At 41.4% G+C, this 27,314-nt stretch overlaps 1 protein-coding gene across 2 annotated transcripts in view; it reads left to right on the top strand.

Annotated features, from left to right (window-relative positions):
* SHTN1 (shootin 1) overlaps window positions 1-27,314 on the top strand; it is a 66,724-nt gene that overhangs the window by 14,251 nt on the left and 25,159 nt on the right. For both annotated transcript variants that reach the window (XM_075423814.1, XM_075423815.1), the window contains exons 3-8: window positions 3,627-3,687; window positions 8,360-8,454; window positions 10,656-10,824; window positions 14,140-14,237; window positions 15,211-15,292; window positions 17,936-18,030. In XM_075423814.1, coding sequence (XP_075279929.1) covers window positions 3,627-3,687; window positions 8,360-8,454; window positions 10,656-10,824; window positions 14,140-14,237; window positions 15,211-15,292; window positions 17,936-18,030 — 600 coding nt within the window. The remainder of the gene's footprint in view (window positions 1-3,626; window positions 3,688-8,359; window positions 8,455-10,655; window positions 10,825-14,139; window positions 14,238-15,210; window positions 15,293-17,935; window positions 18,031-27,314) is intronic.

The following is a 27,314-nucleotide window of genomic DNA, read 5'->3' as shown; positions in this document are numbered from 1 at the left end:
TTAGATACTTTCGAAAACTGGAGCAAAAATGGCTTTGGCAGATTACTTCTCTCAGGTCATACTTTTAATTGAAGTAGCCAACTAATGATGCATACCGGACCCCAAAAAATAGATAACTAATGGTCAGTTGCACACAAATGTAGATAACTTAATATGCAGTTCTGACGTATTCGGAGTCAGATCATGAATAAATATTTGACTACGTGCTAATCAGACAGAAATGACTCTGAACACTGGTTTTGACAGTGTTTTGTCATGCTGCCAGTAGGGGAAAAAAAAAACAAGACAGCTTTCCAAAACAGTAGGTGTAATACTGTATCTCTGATACATCATTCATGGTGTTTGCTTTGTTAAAGCCCATGTATAGAGTGGATTGTATGTTTTGTCACCACATGGGAACGGGGAAGGGATTCTGCCTTGATGACATGCTCAGTCTTTCTGTGAGTATAACAAATGCCATAGGATACTTTTGAGCACTGTACCAAACTCATAATTTTAGAACACGCATTAAATCTACATAAATTTCACAATCTGTGTAAATGGGAAAGAATGTATCTTGTGTTGCTTAGCAATGGCTTAATTGACTATATGGCTGCTACGTGAACTTCTCGCATCTTAATATCTGGACTGAACAATCTCCTTCTTGTGTTTGCCCTTTGAAGGCCCTTTACTGAAGTCAGTAGGAGCTTATGTGCAAAATAGTTGGCAAAAAAGAAGCCTATTGGAAGAGAATAGACAAGAAATCCAGGCCTCCTTGGAATTAGTGGCGGAGAGTTATGAGGCTGGTGGGAGCGGGTGTGCGGAGTCCTGTGTATCCACAGGCATCCAGGTGGTTGTGAGCATCGACTTCTCAACATCACGTAGTAGCGTCAGCTTCCCATGACAGCATGGTGCTATCCTGGTACGATCCAGTATCCTGGAGATACTACCTGCCTAGCTCCAAGTACTGGCCAAGTTCATGTACTGCTATTCACCTTGCTATATACGCAGTATTTGGTTTGAACACTGATCTTTGACATGCACATGATTTACTTGTAAGTAGTCAGCATATCAGTTTTCCACACTAGAAATGAAAGTATTGCCATGTATCTTGTGTGCCTAGAAGGCAAAAATCTAACGCTTCTAAATGTTGATATTTTTAAACTTTCCTGTTTTAAAGGTAAGGTCAATTTATTTTAAGGGGTGACAATGTTTTTTATTATCACAGTTACTTTATAGGAATATTTTGTTTGCATAACTTTCCAATTTGAACCAGTACAAGTAGTTAAAGACAATCGCAACTTTTTCTAATTCTAATCTAAGTTGAAGATAAACTAGATTTTTTTTTTTTGGTAGGCCGTGTAACAGCGCTGCTTGCACGGGTCTGATTGCAAAACAAAATGCAAAGTGCTTCCCATTGATCATTTCAGCAAGGGCAACAATCTCCTGCTCTCCTTTTCTTCCTCGTCTTTCATTCTGAAGCACAGTAGCAGCAAAAGGAAAATATTCAGAAAGCTGCAACTGGGAGCAGGAATTGCTCTGCAGAGACCCGAACCTACAGACCCTGATTGTGTGGAGAAACGTGTGTAGCTATCAGGAGAATAGTCAGCTTGCCGTGGTCCAAATGGAGCGCTCTCTGCAAATAGCACTCAAGGTGAAGTGGAATAGGTCATTTAACTTCCCCTTTCGCTGCACAGGGAAGGCTGTTACGCCTTACAGCATGTTGCTGGAGGGTTTCAAAAGGAGTTTTTCCGATCATTGGGATAGGGGGTGTACCGCATCGTCTGCATCAAGGTTTCCAGCAGTAGGAAAATATCTTGTTGATTTCCACAGGCAACAGATAAGATCCTTAAAACGCTAATCTTCCTGGTTTTTAAACTGAGCATTAAGAGCGCTTGCTCACTTAATATGCAGTGGGCTGAAAGCTTGCAGCGTGCAGAAAAATCCGTGGGTGAGGTATGCCAGTGTGGTTACAGTGTCTCTCTTGTGAAATACGGACAGGCAGCAGCTCACATTGACCCTCCTTTTGCAGCGGAGCTCTGCTCTGCAGGAGCAATCAGAAGTTCTTTCTTTCTGCTTCTTTTACTGCCTTCTGTTCTTAGACTGCACTTCTGCTGATAAGGTAAGGCAAATTTTTGCTGTGGAAACTGAGAGGGAAGGCAGCAAGCAGCAAGATTCATGCACAAATTTCCCTTCCCCACTTCTCATGTGCAAGATGCTCTAAACAGCTTCTTTGTTGACAGGGCCAGGTGAAACGGTGAGTCCTTGTCTGGCGCCGCTTGCTCAGCACATCTTGCTCCTTCTGCAGCTCTTCCTTGTTTCACAGACCTTTACAGCAGCTGGTGACTGACCTGTCCCCCCTACTCAGCTGCTGTCCCTTGCCTCATCACCCCAGTGCCACGAGAAGAGAGGTTGCTTGTTGAGTGCTGCTGCTTTCGCTCCCACAGCCAGCCATTGGCAGCAGCTTCCGAAGCTGTGGAGTCTGCCCTGAGGCGACACCAATGGCATCCTCTCCTTGCCCAGGAGCAGATCCTGCTTTGGGATTCATCCAAGGTCCTCTGGAGCTGATAGAAGGGGTTTCTTGAATTTGGCTGCTTTTGAATTTGGCTCTCCCCCTTCTTGTTACTTAACAGCAGGCTCTTTTCCCAGCTAACTCAAAGTGGGTCCTCATGTGGAAAAACTGAAAATCGAGCAAAATCATTTCAGGCTTTTTTTCCCAGTTCCGTTCCAATGACCGGTATCCTTGTAGTTGCAGTTACGCTGTAAGGAGCTCAGTCACACAGATCTCTTCCAGAATATAACTCATCGTCTTACGTTGATTTATTACTGTGAATGTGCACAGCCGCATGTGAGGAAGGATGTCTGGTACGCCGTGTGTGCAAGGCTCGTTGTGTGCCAGTCATACTTCCCCCCTGACCCCGGTCATGTGTTTTTCACAGCGTGGTTAATCACTGACCGTGTCTCTTGTGAAGTTTACTCATTCCTTTGAGTTCTTTCAGTTGCTTATTTAATGTCTGTTTTATACTTTCTCTTTAAAGACACCCTTCCATCATAAGATCAGTGATTGCAGCCCTGAGTAGTATTAGCATTAACCCCAAAATCAATAAAATGGGGTGATGGGAAATCCTCAAAGTATGAAAATGAGTGTCCTCCCCTCTTCGAGGCCGAAGCTTTGCTCGTGATGTTGTGAAACTGAACAGCACGTCCCTGTTCATTGGCTTTGAGGCTTTCCTTGTCCATGGTAGGTATAGAAATGTAGGCCTCTCTTCCAAGTCTATTTGTGTTAAACAAGCTAGACTTCAAGCATATTCTTGACATGTAAAGTATTGCTTTTACTGTTGTGTGGAACATGGACGACTGTATCTGTTTTGGATAATGTGGCTCTTCGAAAATATTTTCAGAGTAGCTCTGAATTGGAACCCAAAATCAACTACAACTTGCCAGTTTGGTTAGGGAATACTCTGGGAAATGAATTTTTTATGCGTAGTTTCCTTTGATCTTGCATGACTGAGAGCAAAAAGAAATGATGCTTTGATAGGCTTCAGTACGTTATTGCGCCGGCAATTGATCTTTGTTGATTTTACATGTGACTGACAGCTAATTAAATAACTGGGATCAGTGTTTCATTTCAATTTTCTCTTCTACAGTGTGACAAAATCAAGCAAGAACGAGATGAGGCTGTCAAAAAACTGGAGGAGTTTCAGAAAAGTAAGTTGACAATGTCAATGGGAATTCACTGGTATAGAGAGTTACGAACACCACTCTGCATACTCTACAGCAGTGTGAGTGCTGAGATTCAGGTCCACTTGCCATTTCTCCTTCAAAGCCTTGTGTTAAGGAGTTAATCCAGTGATACTTTGACCTCTGCCGGACTAACTGCTGCCACAGCATTTATACAGTCTGGCGCAGGTAGCCATTCTTAAGGTGCAAAGGGGTGAAAATACAGTGGTACAAACGTGGCTTTATCTCACCTGGATTCTGCGAGTGACTTTTGGAATGATACATGCTTGGATTGAGTGCAGTTTGACCCTATTGCTGAGACTGAGAATAATAATAATAACGGCAATTGTTTCATGATGAAAGAGTAACATTACTTTAAGCATAGGCACATGAATAAAGGTTTTTAGGATGAGCTGCTGTCTCTTGATAATTTTTAGGACAAGTTATGTCTTGTCTGAGCTGCGAGAATGTCAATATTCAGTTTTACACTTTTATGGTAATGGTTCTATTGAAACTGTATGGTGTCTGGAAGCAACAAAGCACATCTAATGGGGATGGAAGTATCCTAGTGGAATAGCTCCTTAGAAGAGACAATTACAGTAGGATTGTGGTCTGTTACGTCTGGTTTGTGCCAGTACGGTGAACTGCACAACGAAGCATCAGAAATGTGGACGAAGTTAATGCAGGAGAAGGAAATCACGTGGTCTGTACTTTTCTGTGACTGTGTTAATAGAGGAGTTTGCTGACTTCTATTTTATATTTGTTCACATGATAGAATTATGGAAAATAATCTAAAATCAACAGGAATCATCTACTGCCTTAAATGATCTTAGATAGATGTTCTGTGAGGCAAGAATGTTCTCTAAGAAGTCTAATTCCTGTGGAAAAAACTGCAGTCTGTTTTGTTTTTGTTATGATACGAGGAATACCAGAGTGTGGCAGAAAATGTCAAGCAGTTAAGACTTAAAATTTGAAGTAATATTTGATGTTGTAAAATTTTATAGGTTTCTTTTATCTTCCTTTCACATTTTTAAAGGACATACCTTGTAAACATAGTGATAAAATGCCAGGAATATTAGGATTTTAAGGCAATAATAGAGCCCATTATTTAAACGACAATATAAAAGGCAATTATATTGATGAAGAGCTACATCGGCTTTGTGTCTGTGAATAAACTTGGCCTGTACTCAGCTTCTATTTGTTCTCCTGGCATAAACACATATTGTGTGTGATTCCAGTTTAATGGGGCCCCGTTTGTATGCCAAGCAGCTGCATTTTAGGCCCTATTGCGTGATTTCATAGCTCTCTGAAAATTGGTTCTATTGAGCACAAGAGATAGAAGGTGGTGGTGGGGGGGAAAGCTTCAACACACAATCATTTCTTTTCAATTGGAGCCAGCAAGGTTGATGACAACATGACCATTGTGTTATAATGATAAGACCACTAAGGATCTGTACCTCTCATCAAGGCTTTCACACAACAGCAGATACAATTTAATTCACTGCTCTGTCAGCAGTGCTGATACCATTATGCCGTCTGTCTCCACAGTTATAATCACTGTCCTCCGAGAAATGCAGTTGAAATGATCTTGAGCAGTCAAAGAAACTCTCAATTAAGGCTGCCACTTCCAATGTGTCAGATTGTGTCTTATGCACTTGGTACAATTTTCACTTCCAATCCTGTTTATTTACAATGTCTACCAGTAATTACGCTTAACATGTCATTTAGCGAGGGTGCCCCTGCCAAGGAGATTGTTGGGTGCTGCAGTACCATTGAGTGGGAGTTTCTCGCAGTCAATGCCATCAGCGGCTTTTAGTCCCTGATGGGATGCAGTAGTAATGTTGATAATGCAAGTATCGTGCTCATCAAGTCATAATTAGATGCCACTCAAATGTGCCACTTGTAATAACAGTGTTGATTCATGTTTTCTCGGTGACTGCAACTACTAATTAGTTAAGTGGTTTTTGGTTGGCCTGCATTTGCTGCGGATTATTATTACCCCTGAAAAAAACTGTCAAGGTTAGAGATGTTTCAGGCCACTTAGTGCTGCTTTATGAATTTTAATATTGACATAATAAGAACTTTGGACAGACTTAGGAAATAATATATTTTTGTATTTAATTTGGAAAGATTTTTTTCCCCTGAGTTAATCATAATTGCAGGTTAATTAAGTTTAAATGAACCAAGAGTAATCCCTAGTTCTGCCATGTGAGCCCAATCCTTGTTTCCTAACTTTAGCTTTGCTTGAGGCCATTAGATTCCTGTCTGTAAAATGGGAGCAGCTCCCTATCTCCACTGCTTCCTCATCCTGCCCAAAGCATTTGACTCAGGATTTCCAGAACTAAGTAGAATAAAACCGGGAGAGATATGGACATGTACTACCTGGAGCTTTTCCTCTCAAATTAAATGTAGCGGCTGGTATGGCACACTTGGAGCAGATAATTTCTCCAAAGCCAGAAAAAACAGAAATAAAAAGACAACCAACGAAAGATGTGTCGTTGCTCTGCTGTTAGAAGACTTCATGTGAATAGAGTTTTTGGAAGATTTCCCAATACTCTGCCCTGATCTTTTTTTTTGGCTGCACATATATTTTGTAGGACTTGTTTCTTGCCTGCATCAAACTCCAATATATTGCTGGTTTCCTATGTTATTAATGAAAATGTCATCAGTTAATATTGACTAAGTATCAATAAAGGTGTGTAAATAACACTTGTTAACAGCCTGCTTTTTCCTAGCCTAAAGTCTTGTTTTGTAGTCATTAAGATGACCTCTGGATATCAAAGAGGACTTAACTATCTCTCTTCAGTATTTAGGCAAAAGTCTTGGAAGAGGGTACAAAATCACTAGTTTTTAAAGCTTATCTTCATGAAAATGAAAGAAGATACTAGAAAAAGTCCTTCATATTTACATTATGTTATTGCAGCCTTGTTCCTGTTCCAGAGTATAGTTCAGCTGTGAATAGTCCTTTCTGCACATTGCAGTCCTGACACTGGGCTGAAAAGGTATCTGTGCCAGGAAGTGACTTGCAGAATTAGGGACCAGGCTGCTACTTGGGATCAATGAGGGTGCAAGGAGCCAAGGAGAAGGAGTGTCATTGAGCAAGGTGCTAACCTGAGAAACGGGAAGCTGTTGTTGGGTTTTCTACTTTGCTCCAGATCCCCTGACCGACTTGAATCTTGTCACTTGGAAGTTGACTTTCAGCACTAGTTAAGTACCTGTGTACTGCTGGCAGTTGAGAGGAATTGCAAGCCAAAACTCACCTGTGCTTTTAAAAGTCCTCTAATTCACACTGGTATCCTATGTTACAAAATAAGATTTGTTCCATAACTTTTTGGTCACTGTAGGAATATTGTGTATCTTTGACATAGTGATGTGTACCCACTGCAGCAATAGGGGTCCTGTAAGTGCAAACGACAGAGGTGTCTCTTGCTCTTCCAGCTGTGGCACCGAAGACAGTAGCACAGTCATGTCTTTCAGATGCACTCTCAGCCCTGGGCTCACGGAAGATTGTGTGTCCACATGTGATGGAGCCCTGGAACAGGCTGCGCAGGGAGGTTGTGGAGTCTCCTTCTCTGGAGATATTCAAGACCCGCCTGGACAAGGTCCTGTGCAGCCTGCTCTGGGTGACCCTGCTTTGGCAGGGGGTTGGACCAGATGACCAACAGAGGTCCCTTCCAACCCCTGCCATTCTGTGATTCTGTGTGCGTGCTGGTGTCAGAATCTGTGTAGGACTGTGAAGGCAGGGCGTGAGTCCGCAGTACTTATTTTAGGACACGCTCAAGCACAGAGGGACTTCAAATAAGAAACAGCTTGGACATTGCAGCCATATAGTAATACAGAACGTGGGTTGTTCATCTGAGGTTGTCAGAAGTGGGGCAGTGCAAGCAGTGTTGGGTTTCCATCAGGACTGCATCCATCGGGGTGTATCCCAGCTGCTGCAGCTAGCGTCAAAGCTGGTGGGCCAGAGCCTGAAGAAGGGACTATGCTGTGCTCATGATTTGACTTCAGTGGAGTATGTGCTGTAGGAGGCACTACAAATATGGAGGCTTTGGGCACTTCATTGCTTTCTCTATTTCCTAGTAAACTTGCCCCCAGCCTGTGCTGTATGTCCATCGTGCAGCTCTGCTTGTACAGTGCGTTTAGCAAGTGTGATGACATTTGAAATACCATATAAACCTGAAGACTGGAAGGTAAAAATCACTTTAAGATGCCCGAGTCAGTCTTGCTGCTTAAAAATAGCAAGGTTCCAATCTTCTGAAAATGGCGTCCATGACAAATTTTGAAGAGGATTATGATGGCAGTCTGAAGGGACGGTCCTAGTTGTCTGACTCTGATTCCTCAAGTGTTAATGAAGTAAAGGTGGTGAAGGACGATGGTCAGAGAGGCTCCTGCTGGCCCTCTACTTCCACAAGTTTATGCTCAATTCTCCGGTTCCCCCTCCAATGCTGCAGATGTAGCTTGAGAGAGTTGCTTAGGGCAATGAACCAGATATTCAATGTTCAAAACAGTTCCTATCCATGTAGGTTATCTAAGTAGGTACTTGCCTGTATTTGAAATGCTTGCATAGAAAGTTAACAGAGAAAGATGTAGTATTTCTGATCATGGGATGCATGTGTCAAATGCAGGAAAATACTGACTAATTTTTAAACTCTTCCCCTAGTCTCTCACATGGTTATTGAGGAAGTAAACTGTATTCAGAACCATCTTGAAATTGAGAAGACGTGTCGTGAAAGTGCTGAGGCTTTGGCTTCTAAGGTGAGAAGAATTATGATGATTCTGTTTCATCCTATTTCCTTTTTATCTTTATTTCTTTAACTTGAGATTATATACATGTCCCAGATATGTTTTCTTATAATCTTGTGGATCTGTGAAATTGTTTTGAAGTGGCAAAAACCATAAGCCCTATGCAAGATGCAAAATACAATTCCTTCTTTTTAAATAAAAAAATACCCGTTTTAATTTAGTTTCTGTTTTGGAACAGTAAGTTGTAGACCAGCATCTTGATATCTAGTTTTTATATGCCTTTAGGTTAAATGGAAAACAAGTTTTAGAACTGTCCTGTGTGAGATATAAAACAATAATGAGCATTTCAGTGTCTAAATCAAATGGAAAAAGTCAACCACTGCATTACATTTCAGGTGATTGTTTATGAAAGCAAAGCTAGGGCAGGGGAAAGGTGACCTCCTCTGCTCTGTTGATTGCGTCTAGTCTGATGAATTTAGCAAGTGTGTAATTTTCTATATTCCATCTCATCAGAAGTGCATTATTATTAAAGAATGTTTTTATCTCTCTGTTATATATTTTTGGTTGTGTAAAATGCATCTGAGCCACTTCATCAGAAAATGGATTACAGCAATTTTGAACCAAATTTCATTAGCAATGCTGGCTGCCTTTTTTTTTTCTTTCTTTCTTTTTTTCCTTTTCCCTCCCCATCCCCTGCCCACAGTACATTCTTAGATATGGTAAAAATCACACCAGCAAGAAATCACTTTAATTTAGATGCATTAGCAATGTACTTTCTGGAGGTATTTACTTAATTGTTTGCATAATGACACTATATTAGAATTCATGAGATAGACAATCAGCATATAAGTAAGAAAATGAATGTATTTATGCAACTTTTCTTCTTCTGTGCACTTCTCCTGTAATGCATGTACAGGGGCAGTTCAAAGACTAGCTTTACCCCATGGGGCTGCTCTGCCAAAGCGATTTGTTTGTTGCTGTGAGCTGACTAAATAAGATTCCTTACACCACCCTTTCCACTTGCTCAGTTTCACTCTTTGGGAATGAGATGAAGAAGTTCTTGAGTAAATCTCCTGTAATTGAAGGGCTGAGGAAAAGGGAGATCAAAGATGGTTGCATTGGTAAAACTTCAGGGTCAGCCTAAGTGTTCAGTATCGTTTTATTTCAAGGTAAATATTTGACTTCTGAAGTGCATGTTGACTTCAACATGTTGTACCTCATTAGTAGAACATTGAGCCTTGTTCTTAGACCTGAATGCAGGGAGTCCTGGGCTGGTGGGTGGGCAGTCACCCCAACGTATGCCTGAATGTCCCTGAGACTGTGCTGAGCTTGCTGAGAGCTGCTGGCTTGGGCTGTCAAGATGCAGAACAGTGAAAGAAGTGGTGAGAGTGAAACATTTGCAGCAATCTCTGTTGTTCAGTTTTTCCTGGCGCCTTGGTCAAGATGGAGATGCCTTACAGAACCTCTTCTGTATCATCCACCAACCAGGCATGTGTTTAAGCATCCAACCCAGAGTGGTTTTTGACGTGTGGTTTGACCCATAAAGAACTGGTTTCTGATACGGCTTTCATCTTACATATAGTGACTCTGCAGTAATAATTTCTGAGAATTGAAAATAGTTCAAATTGAAAACAGTTCAAAAACATTTTGAGGTAATTCTGCTGTGACTGGGAGTATAGTAGTTGTGGTGTTTGTAGTCTATAAGCAAAATGAGGGCATAGGAGGAGGTAAGAGTTTTTATTTGACTGACTGATATAGTTGGCAAAACCAGACAAGCTTTCAAGAGCACAAGCCCTTCTTCAGGTCATTCAGTTAGGGCTCCTGTTGATGCTGGTACATGCTTAAGGGTAAGCAGCTGAAGCAGCTATTGCAAAGAATGCATAGCGTTAAGTAAGCTTGATAGCTGATTTGATTTGATTTGATTTGAACCTACATGGGGTATTTATTAGTCAGAAGTACCAGAGAGGAAAGAAGGGCATGGATGAACCATCATGATGAATTCAAGCCTCCTCAGAGGAGAAAGAGGATAAGCTTCCCATCTTCAGACCATTTTAAAGTTGAATGGAGCATTTAATCTAGTGTTACTTTGTCTCTTTGTTTGATAGATCTTTTAATGACAAGGAGAAAAAAAATACAGTTAACTTTTTTTTCTTGCACAGCAGCTTAAAGACAGACTAACTAGCTTCTTACTGTTTGTGCTTCTCAACTTTCAGCTGAACAAGGAAAATAAGACCTTGAAAAGAATTAGTATGCTTTATATGGCAAAACTGGGCCCAGAAATTATCACTGAAGAGATCAACATTGATGAGGATGATTCATCCACAGACACAGAAGCTAACTCTGGATCATGCAATTCTGTGCATTGTCAGCAGCAAATAAAAGGTGAGCGTTGTTTCTGAGCCTAAACCACCATCCAAGGCAGAAGTTATCGAAAGAATGGCAGTATTGGTTTGGCCCAGAGATCCGTCTGGCTGCGAGTCGTGCTTCTGAGGGTGGTCATCAAAGTATTTGCAGTAAAGACTGTAAGAACATGGTGGGCTTGCGGTGATACTGTGTCATGCATATGGTGGATCTACAGCTTGTGAAGTAAGTTACGATGCAGTAGGAAAGTAAGATCGACACAGCCAAGAGAATTCAATATTCCTGAGTTGGTAAAAGTAGTATTTCCTCAGATCCTTAACAAGGGAAAAGTTACGCAGCAGGACAAGGTCACCTTGGTATTGCTTCAACTGCAATGTCGCTATTTCAAAGCTTGTAAGACAGGACTCTCCATTGCTATTCCCATTGTGTACCTTTGTATGCACAAACTTCATTCATGTCCCAGAGCCATTGCCAAACAAGCAGCTTAAAAGGGACTGTTGTTGTACTGGGTAAAACAGCAAAGCTGGACATCATGGAAATACATTGATAAGAGAAATCTGTGCTTTATTAAAGAAATTTCTGGGTTTTTTTGAAAGGCAATTCGTATTTCTGTAATCCAAGATCTGCCTTCCTTTCTTGTCTAACTCTGTGATGAAGTTGTCATGATTCTGTATTTTATTATATCATAGTATCCAACAAAGGGGAATGCCCACATTCTGCATTTGGTGACACAGAGACATTAAGTGGTTCACTTTTAAAAAAAAAAAAAGGCTTTCACTTTTTTTCTGATAGTAAGTTACAATAGCAAATGATGTCTAAGTACAGCTTTCCTGAGCTTTCAGCCTGACCTTGTTAATTGTTTTCTGTTTGAATGCAGCAGCCTCAATGAAGTGGTATGAAGTCTCACTGAGAAGAAAGAACGAATGTTGTAAAAATGTTTTAAAAAAATCCCCCCCAAGAAATAAGATCTCATAGTACCCTTCGATAATAAACAGTTTTCCATCCTATAGATGTAGGGAGAAAGGCAGAGAACGGTGTGATCCGCACCATGCAACCCATTTTGAATTGGAAATAAGACTCTGGATTTCCTCCTGTCTTTTATTGGAGAAAGATGTCGAGGAAGCATTTAAAGAGAGCGAAGACTCTGGGTGCAGATCAGAGAACGTGGTTAGGAGGGTAGCAGGATCAAACGAGAGAAATATTTCAAGAAATGCTCTAATGTGTATGCTTCCTGTCTCGATGAAGAATTCATTAAAGAATGAAATGCGGCACATTGGAAAGGATTTAGAACTCCTGGCTTCTGCTCCGCTCTCTGGCCTTATTATTAAATGTTAATGACCTTACTTTTACAATTGCTGTCTATTTTGAAAAGCGTTGGCATCCCATTTGCTATAGGAGAAGACAGTCCATCCCTGTGCCTGGAGAGAAGCGTGTCTGTGTGTGGTAGCCGAGTGATCTGACAAAAGGCCCTGTAAGGGCTGTGTCCCTAGCCTAAGCCAGGCTGCGTGGTGTTTGTCTTCAGGAAAAAAGCTGAAGTTACCTCTTGGATTACCTGCTAAGTGAAAGACCATATGCAATGAAAGATGTGCTGTCAAAACTCCCCTTAATGCTTTGTGGTGTTGCCCAAGGTGAAATCTGCTCTTCTATGCATGTTTGTGATTCCAAGCAGTTGTGCTTTGCATTGGGAACCTTGGAAGACTTTTAGCCTTCTCACCATTCAACAAACTTTTGTATGTTACTTGTAATGATTCCTTCCCTCCCACCACTTTTCTGTAAGGATGTACAAATAAGGCAATACAGTCTGAGGCTCTTTGATTAAATCCCTTGCATTTATTAAAGGGATAAAATTTTCTCCCTCAGATACTTTCCCCTATTTTTGCTATCTCGTACATTAGGGAAAGGTGATAGTTTCTAGCTATCTAACTATAGATAGTTTCTAGTTATCTAACTGTAGCTCCTAATGGAGGCGTAGAGTGGTCTCAGAGCAGTTCAGTTATAGGTTTCGGGTTTTCTTTTTCTTTTTAGCTGACCTTTTGGATATAACAAGAACTGAAAGCTCAACTGTGTTGGTCAAGCAGTTTGGTGCATACCCTGTATCTGCAAAGAAACATTGCTTGTTACACATTTATAAAGATTTAGTTATACGGATATGCTTTCTTCTCTGTATGAGGTTGATATGTATAGCAAGACCTGACTTAATCCAGTTACCATAAATTTCAGTGAGACATTTTTTCCCATTAATTTCACTGGAAAGCACAAATCCATAAACCAGATGATTTTGTTCAAGAATCTTCTGGGAAAAAGAGTCTTTTTATTTACTTTAGAATGTGTGTGCCTTTAATTTGGAGGAAAATAAATCTGAGGCTTCTGAATTGGGAGGGGGAGGCTGGGGTAGAATCAATATTTTCAAAATGTGAGACCAACCAGAATGACATCCAGCATGTCATCATCATCTGCAGTTGATTAGTAACAATTTTCTCAACTTGTGGCTGGTGTTCAATGAACAGCAGTACTATGAAATACTGGAAGCAGGTGGGGAATGAGAGCACTTACTGAAAGCTAATATATATCAATAAATTTATATTTTTGTGGTGTTTTGATGTTAACCTAAACCTTGATATATTATGTATGCAAACTGATCTCCTGTTAGGAAGCGATTGTAATCAAATGTTTTATTCCATTGTGAATTTAATTTATTTCATATTTTGATAATTAAGGAACAAAAATTCTGAGGGGAAAATTACAAGCATTAGCTCTTCCATCAGTAAAGGTTATATTCTGACTCTGTTCACATAATGTTACAAAGACCATAAATTGGCAGCTGTTCAGGACAATTTCTTCAGTGAAAACCTCCCAAGTATTAACTGCCTGTTGTTTTGTTTATTTCCCTTGTGACGAGAACTCATGATCCAAAAAGAATTGAAGTGCATTAATTTGTTTTAAAGGACGCCTATTAAAAATTGCTTTCTGCTACCAACATACCAGTCTCCGTGATGTGACAGTCTCCTGAGTAGGGCTGAGGATACTCTGTGGTGGCAGGACTGACCCCATTAGAGCAGGAAATTAATCATTCAGAATGCAAATAAAGACTGCAGTATTGAACAAGGCAGCTCACCTCAGTAGAGTAAATCCGAAACTGTGGCCCAGTTATAGATCTGTTACTTGACACTTAAGCTAAGTTCCTAAATTATTGAGGATGTACCTTGAATACAGCCGATGCTTTGTATGCAGTTACGGTGTTTCGTACTTGATTGTATTTGCATTGCTATGACATTTCCTTTGTTGTGTTCTTCCAAGAATAAAATATATTTCTCTATTTCCTTCCTCCAACTGTAGAGCTGCGAGACCAAATTGTGTCTGTTCATGAGGAAAAGAAGACCTTAGCCATTGAACTGGAAAACCTGAGGTGCAAACTTGTAGAAGTAATTGAAGAAGTATGTATTGTACCATGGAAGGCGAGACCACGTTAGCGTGTAGTCAGTACTTTTTGTATCTAATTTTGCTAAAAACGCTCAGTTGTGAAGTTAATTGAATACTATCTAATCGCAAGTCCTGACAGCCTGCCCATGTGATGGACCACTCGGGGCATACGCCTAGAAGTGGCCTGCTACGTCAGAGTCCAGTCTGCTGCTGTTGCTGGCACATGACTTTTCATGATCTGTTCTAACGCCAATGTTAAAACTCTCATCTCCACTCCCTGACAGCCCCTCACCCATCACAGCCTGCGGGTTTTTTTTTGGATTTCTTTAAACCTGTGGATGTGCAAGAAATACTTCTGGAGAACATCCAGTTTAATCACTGGTGCTACTTCATTGAGCATATCCTTGAGTTTAGCCATTGGCAGTGCCCTGTTGTGGTAATTAGACCAGCAAATTGGCTTTTTGAGCAGCAGAGTTTCATTCCTGCTTGAGAACTGGCTAAGCCATGTACTGATGCAAATCAGGACTTAGTGGCTCTTCCTGTCTATGCAACACTTGCATTCAGAAAGACACAGCTGACAGCTCTTGGACAATAAACAGAGCTCAGGAAAAAAAGCAAAACAGCAGCCTGACTATATTAAAACTCAAGCAGTCAAGGGCAGGCTGGTAACTTTTCAACCAGGTGCTATGGTGCCTCATCCTGAAAGGTTCCAAAGATGTTCTGTTTGCAGCTGTGACTGGTACATGCTATGAGAAAGGGTCACGGGAGCCCCAGTGTGAAGGATTAGTTCATAACCCTTTAATGCCATCTGTTACGGGGTCTGTAAGTTGGGGTAAAAATGCTTTCCGTCCCACTGGAAACCCTAAGATCAAGCCAAACCTAAGAAACAGAATTACCAAAATTAAAATATTGCTTGCATTATGTCTTGCTATATGCCTTATGCCACTAACTAAAATACTCTTATTTTTGATCTTCACACTCTTCTAGGTGAATAAAGTGAAAGAAGAAAAGGCTGTTTTGACAACAGAAGTTAATAAGCAGCAAAAACTGTTGGAGAAATGTAACAGAGGTGTGTGGTCTCAGCAGGTTGTCTACATTCTTTGCAGAAGCTTCAGAGCTTTTATGTTGTAGTACAAAGAGCAGGTTACAGAGCTGTGACTGTGATCCAGATCTGACTCTTGGCCTTATTGCTGCAGGCATTGCATAAACGTGTGGACTGTTCTAGACTGTCTCTACTCCAGGAAAATGTGACAGTGTAATAGCAGGTTGAATGTGAGAATTGGAAAACTTTTTGCTTTGTGGCACAAGTGGCAAGCTAGGACAGGAAGGCAGTCCTTCACCGAGATGCGGTTTGAGCTTTAATCTCCTGTTTTCCTAAATCATTACATTGCCTTCCTTTTAGTTGGGACACAGCTAATAATTTTGAGTGTCTAAAGATTTGGGAGCAACTTGTGTATTCAGAGGATGAGGAGAAGAAGGCAAGAGTGCTGGGAATAGATAAATAGGATTTCAAGTTATGGAAGGACAGCAGGGACTTTCCTTTCCTGGAAAGAAATGAGAGATAAAACCAGGCCAGGTAAAGCTTAAATAGAGATAGGGCTCAGGAAAGGAAAGCTTTTGCTTAATGAAGGTGAGTACTTCCACGTGAGAAATAGTTTCCCCTCCCCTCTGAACTGCTTTTGGGTCAAGATTTTAGTGCCTTGGATTTCTGTGCCCTTTGCTCTTGTTGCTGGTTTAGCCTTGTAAAATTAAAATTTATTTGGGTAGAAGTTTCTTTGGCTATTTCACATTTTCATGAAGTGGCAGACAATGGTTCTGGCCTCTAATGCGTGCCTGTCTCGATGCATTACTTGTTCTGCCTTCCGAAGGCACTCAGTTATTTGTTCAGCAATACATCCTGGAGGTCTTCAGCTGTATTCCCAGTTATTCTGATTTATCTTCAAGTTGTTCCTCTGCAGTTGTGTTTCCCTTGCTTACCTAGGGAGGAAAAATAAAAAGCTCTTAAGACATCTCCCGGGAATTCTGAAATGTTTGTTAGGCAGTGGAGGGAATTGGCAGCACTGCCGCTTTCACGTGGGAGGACCTGTGGAAATAGCCACCGTGAAATAGTGAAAATACAGAAGAAAAGTGCAATCTTTGGAGTAGCGAAGACTCCAGTCGTGCCATGGCCGCTTGCCAATAACACTCTTTTTCTTTGGAAAAAGTATACAAAATCAGTGTCGTCCATGATTTCAAGGAGACAGCCGGGTTTTGAATTACAGAGAAATGTATGAACTTTTAGTGGGAAATTACTTTCTCTCTTTTTCCATTACTGTCCAGTGGGACAGGGTCTTATCTTCTGTGAGCGCTGCAGCTGTCTCTCAGCATAGGGAGAGGAGGTTTGCGTTGCAGGACGTACCCTGTAAGCTTTCACTGAGTGTTCGTCTCTTACCTATTTCATGTGTCTGTGTTGCTTGAGTCTATGGCAGGCAGTACTTGAGGACTCCTGAAACACCAAATTTTGGATAGGCTGATTAGACAGACCAGCTTGAAGAAGCTTTTGATGGGATAGTGTGGCAGACTGAATGTTTCTGAAATGTTTGCTTTTTTCTAAGCACAATTAAAAAAAGAACAACCCCTTTTTTCACACTTGCCTGTTTTCCAGGAAGGAGGAGTTATACCAGGTTAGGTCCTAATGTACAGGCAACATAAAGCAAGATTTTTTTGTATGCTTGAAAAGAGCTACCAAAGTATATAATCAGTATCTACTGTGTGTCTGTGGCACTGTCTTGGAGCTGGGTAATCAATACGTTTCAGTCAGAGGTGGTGAATTTATCTTGAATCTTTCCAAGTGTGTAGGTTGTTTGGGGCTTTTTTGTTGTGGGTTTGTTTTTTCGGGGATTTTTTTTGGGTTTTTTTTTGTTTGTTTTTTTTAAGTTAACATAATTTTGAGAGTCAGATGGTCTGGGGTGTGTATCCCATGTTCTGAAGTACCAGTTACTTTACGTAGCTTTAAAAACTGTTATGCTCATCTCTGAAGAAGCAAAGAACTTATATGTAGAACAGTGTTAGAAATCCAGTGCCATCATCCTGCAAACCAGTCTGCAGCTAAAGCTTATGCAAGTGGTCACTGAGACATGTTGAGTACTTGAGTACTTAGAAATGATGCTTGCTGTCCTCGAGCGAGGCCGGTTCAGAATGGTTTGGGGACGCGTGCCCATGGTTAGCTTTAGCCACCCGTACAAGCCTTGCTGTTGTGAGCACAGTTTAAATACAGGCAACACAAAATTGCACTGCTTTCTTCTTCAGGCTCCTTTAAATCTCTTGTAAAGGGAGCCATCAAAACTCACTCCAACCAGGCAGGCAAATGCGGGTGCTTCCAAAATAACCTCGTAATGTCTGATAGCTTCAGCAGGGCTCTCTTGAGGCTTTGATTGCTCGCACCGAAAGGTGTGCTCTGTGCTACATGTGTTACTGAAGTGTTGAGTCTGGGCAGGGGAGTATTACTCTATTCAGAAGATCAGTAATTGTGCATCTGTATATAGTGAGGTTTAGAGCAAAGAGGACAAATATTGCGAAGGGGCCTGTACACGGAAACGTAGAGCTAAGTGTTACATTCAAGGATTCATGGTGCTGGGGAATGATAGCGTATCTGGATAAATCAAGTAGTACTTTCATCTTATTTTGATCCATTCCAGTTTGACTTTTGATCTTATTTTATTCTTATAAACAGTGTCTGTGCTGGCGGTAGAGGAATATGAAGAGCTTCATGTAAACTTTGAACTGGAAAAGAACCTGCGGAAGAAAGCAGAGTCGTTTGCACAAGAGGTGAGTAGTCACAGAATCACAGAATCACAGAATGGTAGGGGTTGGAAGGGACCTCTGTGGGTCATCTAGTCCAACCCTCCTGCCCAAGCAGGGTCACCTACAGCAGGCTGCACAGGACCTTGTCCAGGCGGGTCTTGAATATTTCCAGAGAAGGAGACTCCACAACCTCCCTGGGCAGCCTGTTCCAGTGCTCCGTCACCCTCAGAGGGAAGAAGTTCTTCCTCATGTTCAGACGGAACTTCCTGTGCCTCAGTTTGTGCCCATTGCCCCTTGCCCTGTCGCTGGGCACCACTGAAAAGAGCTTGGCCCCATCCTCCTGACACCCACCCTTCAGATATTTATAAGCATTTATAAGGTCCCCTCGCAGCCTTCTCTTCTTGAGGCTGAACAAGCCCAGTTCCCTCAGCCTCTCCTCATAGGAGAGATGCTCCAGTCCCCTCACCATCCTTGTAGCCCTCCGCTGGACTCTCTCCAGTAACTCCTCATCTTTCTTGAACTGGGGAGCCCAGAACTGGACAGAGTACTCCAGATGAGGCCTTGCTAGTCAAGAAAAAGGAATCGTGTAAAATGAAGACATTGCAACTCAGCAAAAACCTGTCAGCTTAGATGACTTAATTTCAGTTCCCAGCTCTCACACAAAAGATGTCTTTGAATGTCCACATACTACTTAGCTAACATCTGTACTTCATCCATAAAATGGGTTTACTATTTCAACAGCATTTATAAAGCACTTCAGAATTATCCATGCAGTCTTACCTCTTTCCCCTTTTAAAGCGAGGCTTTACATTTGTAATGGGCTTAGTCAGCCACAACATTGCAATGTGGTACATGTAGTGTTTGGGTCTGGGAAGGATTAGCTGCCTTTCTAGTGATATAATTTGAAGCACTGTGTTTTTCTTGAAAAATATGTGAACTCACAAAAAAAGTGTTGCAAAATACAGTATTAGCTGAGGTTTGTGCAAGTTTGGCTGCTGTTTAACATATGCCTTTAGAATAACCTAGTGCAGGGAGCATTCAAGCTGAAAAAAATTGTTTCCATGTTCCAGAAAATGTATAAACTCCCAAAGTGGAAAGTGAGTTACTGGGAAGCATTATGGAATGGCTGGTGGTTGCTCCGATGGCTTGTGCCTGGCAATATGTGCCTTAGAAAATGCTGACAGATTCTTATTCTGTTGATACACTGGAGCCCTATAAAATCATGAGTTTGTTTTTGTTTTGGCTTTTTTTTTTTCACTCGTGCTTTTTCTGTTTGCGCTCTGGATTTTGAGAGCTCTGCACTTGGGTTATATTTTCAAGCTTTTCTATCCAAAGCCTTGCATCAATATTTTCTTTAATAAAAGTTCGGCTTCCTTAGCAATCATTTTTCAGGGAGCACAGGTTTTAAGAAACCATTATATATCAAAATTACATGAGTCATCAGTACTGAAATATTGTAAATAAGGGAAACATCTAACATCTGATATGAAGTGGATTTTAGATTTTAAAACTACGGCTGCCAGCAAGCAGGTATTTAGCTTTCAGGAAGTCAACTTTGTCTGAGCAGAGAGCTTGTTTGCTTTTTGTCTTTGCTGCTGCTGTTTCTCTCTCAAAAAAAAAAAAATTTGATAACTCCTGTACATCTAGCTGCATTCAGTCACTGTAAGCAAGGCCATGTATGCATTTTGAACCTGTATAGAAAACAGTGAATAGGCTTACTGTGTTCTGTTAATCTTGTGGGGGTTTTTTTACTGGATATTTTAGTGCTTTGGATATGAACAGACTCATATAGCAACATTTTAAACGAAATGAATTTTGGGGGGTTTGAGAGAAACTGTAAACAAATTTGAAAATCTGCAAGTTAGGGGTGAGGAAGTTGACCCCGATGTTGCTTGAACTCGCGCTCTCGTGCCTGAGAGCTTGCTTGCTCTCTGATGTGTGCAAAGGTTGGAGAACTTCAGGGTGCCTGGGCCAAGGGTATTGGTTCGCTTTCTCCTCATTCCGCCTTTAGCCACTCTTGCCTGTTCTTTCCTTTGCCAAGGTCACCTTGTTGATCCTTGGGAAAACCCCCTGAGGAGAGCTAGCTTTGCAGAAACCTGATAACTTCTAGGTACAGACCAATTTCTCTTTCTGTAACAGGAAAATCTGCATTTGGGTAGCAGGGCTAGGTGCTCACCCTAAAGCAGAAAGGTATTTGCAAATTCAAGTGCATTGAGCTTTACCAGATTCTCTTTCATTCATACAGGTATATGGTATAACCTAGCTGTAGATAAACTGCTATCTATCCGTTCCACTATTGAAGCTTCAATCATTTGATGAGTCAACTTGTAATTGGAGTAAATTTAAATTTATGTAACCTGCAGTCTCCTTCCTATTGCTGTCAGTATCTCTGCCCGATGTTGAAAATGGAACTGCACTTCAGGCGAAGCTAAAGCAGCTGACACACCTCCTCCCCAAGGGAATAAGAAATGGTAGAAATGGAAATGATTTACTAGTTATTAAAATGTCCTGTTGGCTCCCAAATTTTCACTATAGAGATGGACTTTTCAGGATGCTGTTAGAGTCAATAGATATGAGAGAGAAATCACTCAAGAGGAGCAATTTCTGAAATCAAAGAGCCTGTACGTGCAGCCTCCTCCAAACTCCACTTTTACAGAGCTTTGTGGGATGGAACCCAAATTCCTCTGCTGAGCTGAACTGGACACCCCCTTTGCCGTGGCTTCAGTGCTGTTGGGCCATTTACATTTTGATCAAAGGCTCACTGTGTTTTTTCAGAAATGAAAATGAGATCTGCAAATTCCATTCAAATTTATTAAAGATAGAGGCATTTATTAGTGACCAGAAGTTGTTAAACAAAATATTCCCTATGTTTATTAAGTATTCATTTGGATTTTTTCAATACTGTTACCAGTCTGCGTTATAAAACACTACCTTCTTGCAACTGTTTTTAAATTTTAGGAAACCTGGATTTGTTCATTACCCATGCTTTTATGGTAACTATTTTTATAATGCAACTTTTTGCAAACCTCCCGAGATCGTGCTGGCGTTATTGCTCTATTAGTGGTATTTGTTGACTGTGATATCTGCAGAACTGTTATTTTCAGAAAACAGATTTCTAAGAATATTAAGCATGTTCATTTAGCATGTGTTATTACAGTATCTATCTTGCATCTCCAACCGTTGCTTTGCTTCATCTTCTGAAGCGCCGAACAGTTACATGCTTCTGTTCATTAGCTGACAGCAGAAGATTGTACGTAAAGGTCTTGCATCTCTCAGGAATGAGGAGATTATAAATGCGTAGTTAAGCTGGTTTTCAGGTCATAAAAGAGTATAATTGGACACTCTGGGCCCAGAGTGTTGCTTCTGTTTAGATTCGTAACTGTCATATTCGGACACCTATAAATTTTGAAAGATGGTATTTAAAGTACTTTTTGTCTTTGAATATCAGACTGACAGGCAAGCTGGTAAGTACAGTGCCAAAGAAATGCTGATTATTTGCAAACAAGTACTGCTTGGTTTTTGTCATTATTTAGCTGTCGTCTCTTTGGAAAATATGGGCCCCTGTTGCTGCAGGCTGACAGCGTAGGTTTTTCATTGAGGCTTTTCATTCCGTGAAGTTCTCCAGTGCAAAGTGGAATCATTACAAGGAGCTTCAGGCCTGCGTTAGTCTTCCCTTTGTGTATCTACTGCTCTTCCTTTTGTATTGTGCTGTTTGGAAAGATTTTTGGAAAGTTTTTTAAAAGGCAGGAGTATGTGACAACAAAGGCATTGCTCAGTGGTGTTTGGGGAACTAGTAGCATTTCAAATTACTTTAAAATTCTGTTGCCATTGGCCTGGTCTCACACTGATGACATCCCTTTAGTGACCTGAGATGTCAGAGAGACAGGCTCTGGCCCACAACTGTGGCCACAGCAGCAAAGGTTTACGTGCGGGTGAGGCTGCGTGAGCGTCCTCCCACGCGGATCATGTCGCAAGGTCGCAGCGGTGTTGTGAGAGCTGAGGTTTCTAGGATGTGCTTACAGGAGCTGTTTGGATTGTGCTAAGGATGTGCGGGGATTTTCTGCTTTCTTTCGCCAGCCACATGTTTTCTCTGTCCCTATGTCATGTTGGCAAAACAAGAATAATCTTGCTGGGTTTTTGCTTGAGTTTTGCAGAAGCTGCAGCAGTTGGTGGTGATAAGCTGTGCAGTGTTGAGAGAAGGAATAGCTTTGAGCAAAGGCTAGACTGCACAGTCAGTGCTTTGTGCTTGACTTGTCTGGAGCACTTTGGGAAAGGAAATAGGCTCTGGGTAACACTGGCATCACCGCAACGCCACGGCGTGGACTGCAGAACAGCACATTTTCGTGGTTCATGTTGCTGTTTGTGACAGCAAACCACCTAGATGTGTCTTTTAGCTCACTGAAATATAGATTTACCGCCCGTGGAGGGGCTTGTTTGGTGGTGGGCACGTTGTCTTTCTAAGGGACTGAGGCAGCTGAAGCTTGCCTTGGTGGGAAGGGTTGGGCCGCATGTTCGTTCAGATGAACCCTTTCTCCATAGCGTGGCTTCATCTTTGGGCTTTGCCCTCCCGGGGTTGCATTGTGGCTGAGATGGGAGGAGACCAGCTGAGCGGCTGGCGCGGGCGAAGCGATGCCCTTTGCGTCCTGCCCTGCTGCCAGGCGAGGAGGATTTGCCACAGAACGTGAGCAATTGGGAGTGCAGGTGTGAGCGATAATGGGCGAGTGAGCGTGTGTGCGGAAGCGAACACAGATGGGGGGAGAGAAAGACGAGGAGCGAGAGAGGGAGGGAGGGAGCAAGCACATATAGGAGTGAGCGAACACTTGAAAATCAGAGCTTTTGATTAAAAAAAAAAATCCAATGCAGCTTTAATTATAGTCATGCTGCTGGCACCACCATAATATGTATTTAATTAATCAAAAATGATCCAACTTCAAACATTAGAATTCGTGCTCTTTAGAGGTTCTAAAGAAAATGAGTAAATATTGTCAGCCATGGTGTGGAGAGGGGGAAGGAAGAAGAAAGAGGGTTTGAAGTGAGTCACAATCCATTGTGAAAGGTACAGGAATCTGCATAAAAGAACTAAATAAATAGAGTGTGTAAGGGGCGGGGGCATGGAAAAATCTGTACCTACCTGAATAAAACAGGGTTGTTAACACAGGAATCTTGGCAAGCTTAAACAGAATTCTAGTGTCATGTTTTAAGAGACACTTTAAGATCTCTCAGCTCTTTGTGGAGCAGTTTATAATAAAACAAAGGAAGGCAGAGAGTGTCTTGAAGGCCATCGCAATAATGTAGAGGCTAGCCCTGAAAAAGCCCTCTTCCACAAAGATGAGCAGAACACAATACATACAGCCAAAGCAAACCAAAGGGGAGGAACACAGTGAGAGAAGTAAATTGAAAGTCGTAGTGATGTAAAAATCCCAGGAGATTAACAAAATAATCTGGCATAAATGGTTTATTAAGCATACATTCTGCCTTGCAACAATATTTTGTCAAGTGAACAGTTTATTACCGTCATGTGTGCTGGCACGGAGACAACCCCTGCACCTAAAGTTACTCCCGAAGAAGAGCAGCGTGCTCTCAAAGTTAGCGCTGAGCTGTTGGTTTCTGTCCTCTGTACCTTGGATAAATAGAAATGAAGTGTCGAACTGCTGAGCAGGTTTGCTGGGGCTCCTCTCACTTCTGAGGCTAGCGTAGGCTTTTTCTCAGAACATACAACTGGAAAAAAATGAAGGGTTTCCCAAGTGTTTATGCTTATCTGTAAAATAGTTTGTGGTTTGAAGGCTGCGTTCAAAGGAACTGTGATCCAGATGGATTAAAAAATAAAAGTTAATCTGTAATGTGCATTGTTCATCTTTTCCGTCACTTTCCCTCCAGTTCTCAATACTCATGGATGCATTAAAGCAGTGTACTCTATCTATGTCTGTGTTTCTAAGTAGCTATTGCATGACAACGTGTTTGCATTTGACTTGTTTACCTCAAAATGCCAGCATCCCGTGCCTGGGCCAGTGCACAGCTGACATGACTGAGTCTGGGGACTGAATCTTCCCTTATCAAAAGGTAAATGGTGGCTATCATTTGAGAAGACTTAGGAAAAATTTCTGTCGTTCTTAAGGTGCCTGCACTACTCATGAGGTTGTGTGCGATGGATTTGGTTATCTCGATGACATGAGCTCCCGAAGAACTCTTCCTCAGATGCTTTTGTGACCTTTTGGGTTAATTTGTGAGGACTTTTGCGTTAATGTGCTGCACGGAGCACTGGAACAGGCTGGCCAGGGAGTTGTGGAGTCTCCTTGTCTGGAGATATTCAAGACCCGCCTGCACAAGGTCCTGTGCAGCCTGCTGTAGGTGACCCTGCTTCGGCAGGGGGTTGGACTGGGTGACCCACAGAGGTCCCTTCCAACCCCTACCATGGTGTGATTCTGTGATTCTATGATCTGTGGGTGAATACTGCAAAAGCAGCACTCATAGAGCAACTCTGTGCTTGTAAGTACCATGCTGTCTGCATTACCAAGGGTAGTTCAACAGCAACTGGTATCTGGAGGCAATTAATTTCCAGTCCAGCTGACTAAACTGGAAATAATAATTAAAGAGACATGATAAGTGGTTTGTACTTGGATTCTCCTGAGCTTGAATGTTACCACTCTTGAAGCACGATGTAACACTAATATGTTTCATCAAGCTTTCTCCCAAGAACAGGCTTGTGAAATGGCAACAGATGTATGCTCTAGGAAACTAGCTCTTTGGTCTCTCTTTTTTTTTCTTCTCCTTCTCTTTTTTTGTTCAAGCAATTAATCTATTGGGGAAAAACAGTGAAGCGGTTTCCTCCTTTTTCATGTGGTGTATGATCTGTTTCTGAATATATTAGATGGTGTCTAAATGCTGTAATGCTGTGAGCGTTATAGAATGGATCACTATACTTCTACCATGGCAAAAAGAAAAGCGTTAACTGCAGGAAATGAAGAAAGAAGTAACAACAGAGATTTTTTTTCACCCTCCTTGGGCAGTTGTCTCATAAGTGAAGAATGAGTACTGTAGTTTGCCAAATGCTTTTGTACAGAACAGGCTGGTAAAATAAATAATACCGTGTTTTTAAGGAAGTCACAGTGCTGATGGGGATTCAGTTTTCTCACACTCAAAATACATTCTCCAAGCACCTCTGTAGCAAGAAGCAAACGATGGACAAGAAATAAGGTTAACTCATCTACTCCAGTTCCCCCATTCTGAGTAAATTAGACCTCTTGTTTTAAGCCACAAAATTTACTAATCCTATATCTTGTAGCTCTTTAGAAATAGTCTCTTCAAAAGTTGTCTGGAAATTAGCCAAATAACTAAAGCAACTCTATTGTGTCTTTATTAGTATAAAATTTATGCAAGTCTTAACAAGAACTATTAGCGATAAAATATTGTGAATCATCTAGAGAGAAAGGAGTGACTGTTGGCTGCCCGTTACTACACATATGTCCTTTTTCATGATCATGCTGCTCAGTTTTCTGTGGCGGTTTGAAAATCCAGCTAGGGTTAGTCTTTGGCTCCTCTGAAGGAGGAAGCCTATGAAGGTCACAGCGCATTGCCAGAAACCCATCGCTCTGGTTTTCCATACTTCATCTCAGTTTGTTTTTTGGTGGTTTTTTTGTTGTTGTTGTTGAGAGTCTTGTCCTGTGCCCTCCTTGCCCTGGATGTTAGCTGTCTGGGCACTCATCTCTTTCCATCTTCAGATATTTATAGGCATGTGGCCCTGAGAGAGGAGTTAGTTGGAAAGCATCCAGTTATGCCCTGAATGCTACTGGAATGACAATCGAAGTTCCCAGGGATTTGACACTAACAGAGTTGCTTTCTAACTTTTTTAATGAGGAAGAATTCCTTTTTCAGCTCTGCTGTAAACAAAAACCAGCTGCACCGAGCGTTCTGCAGGGTAATGGTTAGAGCAGGGGTCTGAGGGTGAGGTGTGGCCCCATTAAGGTCAAGGGAAAAACTGGGTTTTTTCAGGATTTCACCCTCTTATCTTTCCCCTTCCACAATTCTTGTGCAAACTCTGCTGATAAAAAGTGGCCAAGACTCAGATCTCCTGCACTTCAGAGCTTCTGTTTGTAAACTCGTGAGGGAAATATAGGTGGTTGGTTTGCACAACGCTTGGAGATTCTGTAAATGAAAATGGTAGATGTAAGCAAACTGTTGTCCTTTGTGGTCTGCCTTTAGTTGCAGCTGTGGTTTCAGTAGATTCCTCCAGCATCCACTTGGTTGCTAGCATTGATTGGGACACTCTGCAGATAATTTTCTAGCAGGTGGCAAAGTCGGAATTAATCCATCAATTGGTTAAATTCCACCTAGTCCAAATAATCCTGTTAGTAGCTGTTTTGCCCTTTCATCAGTCACTTTAATTAATATTCAGGGTTGTGCAGGCAGGTTTCTGCTCTGATGATGCAGTGAGTGATTGTTTTAATTTTAAATTAGAATTAATTTCTAAGAATCTTTCTTGCCCCGTGTCAAACACACAGAGCAACCCCTCAAAAACTTGCAGTCAGTTCATCACCAGCTCTCTTTCTGCTTTATGTCCCACGACCATCTTGTCTAGTTTTGTCTCTTCTGCTTGGAATATGCTGGTACTGCAAGGACGTACGCGTAAGTAACTTCTGAAATGGATGGGACTCCCCATGAGAAATCAGTTCTTGTGTATCTGATTGCAGCACTAAGTTATAAGCGACAAAGTTTTTTGTGGTGAAGACACTTTCACAGATATTGTAAACAGGAACGTATTTGCAGTGTTGTGAAAGCGATTCAAAAAGCTAAATGAAAATGCAGGACTTCATTGGGAAAATTCTAAATGAAAAGGTTTTCACCCAGTTCTTCAAGAGGATTTTTTTCATTTTGTTGCAGAGGAGCATGAAACAAAATGAATATGAATTTTCTACATTTGGTGAAGTATCTGCTCACGTTGAAGAAATCAAGTTGCTTTACTTGATTTCTTCTTGTTTTGGCAGCTTTCTGCTCCCTCAGGCTGGAACAACTCTGCTCTTTTGGGTTTAGTGGCAGAAACCCAGGGAACAAAAAATTGGAATTATCACCTCAAACTCTTTTTCAGATTCCCAAAAAACTGAAACCCAGGTTTTCACTTTGCTCTGAAAGTTCACAGTAGGTAAACTGTGGTGTTTGCTAAGGGTGGCTTCTAGAGAGGTGTTGTTTCTGTCAGGGTTAAATAACTTTTGACTGATTTAACAGGAAAGCAGGGGGCTTTGAGACAGCATTGAGTTCTTTAGCAGCGATTTAGAGGCCTTTCTCAAGTATGATGTTTCAAAGATGCTGTGTCT

This window comes from Opisthocomus hoazin, chromosome 6 (assembly GCF_030867145.1).
Source record: "Opisthocomus hoazin isolate bOpiHoa1 chromosome 6, bOpiHoa1.hap1, whole genome shotgun sequence".
NCBI classification, from domain to species: domain Eukaryota; kingdom Metazoa; phylum Chordata; class Aves; order Opisthocomiformes; family Opisthocomidae; genus Opisthocomus; species Opisthocomus hoazin.
This window is presented reverse-complemented; position numbering and strand designations above follow the sequence as displayed.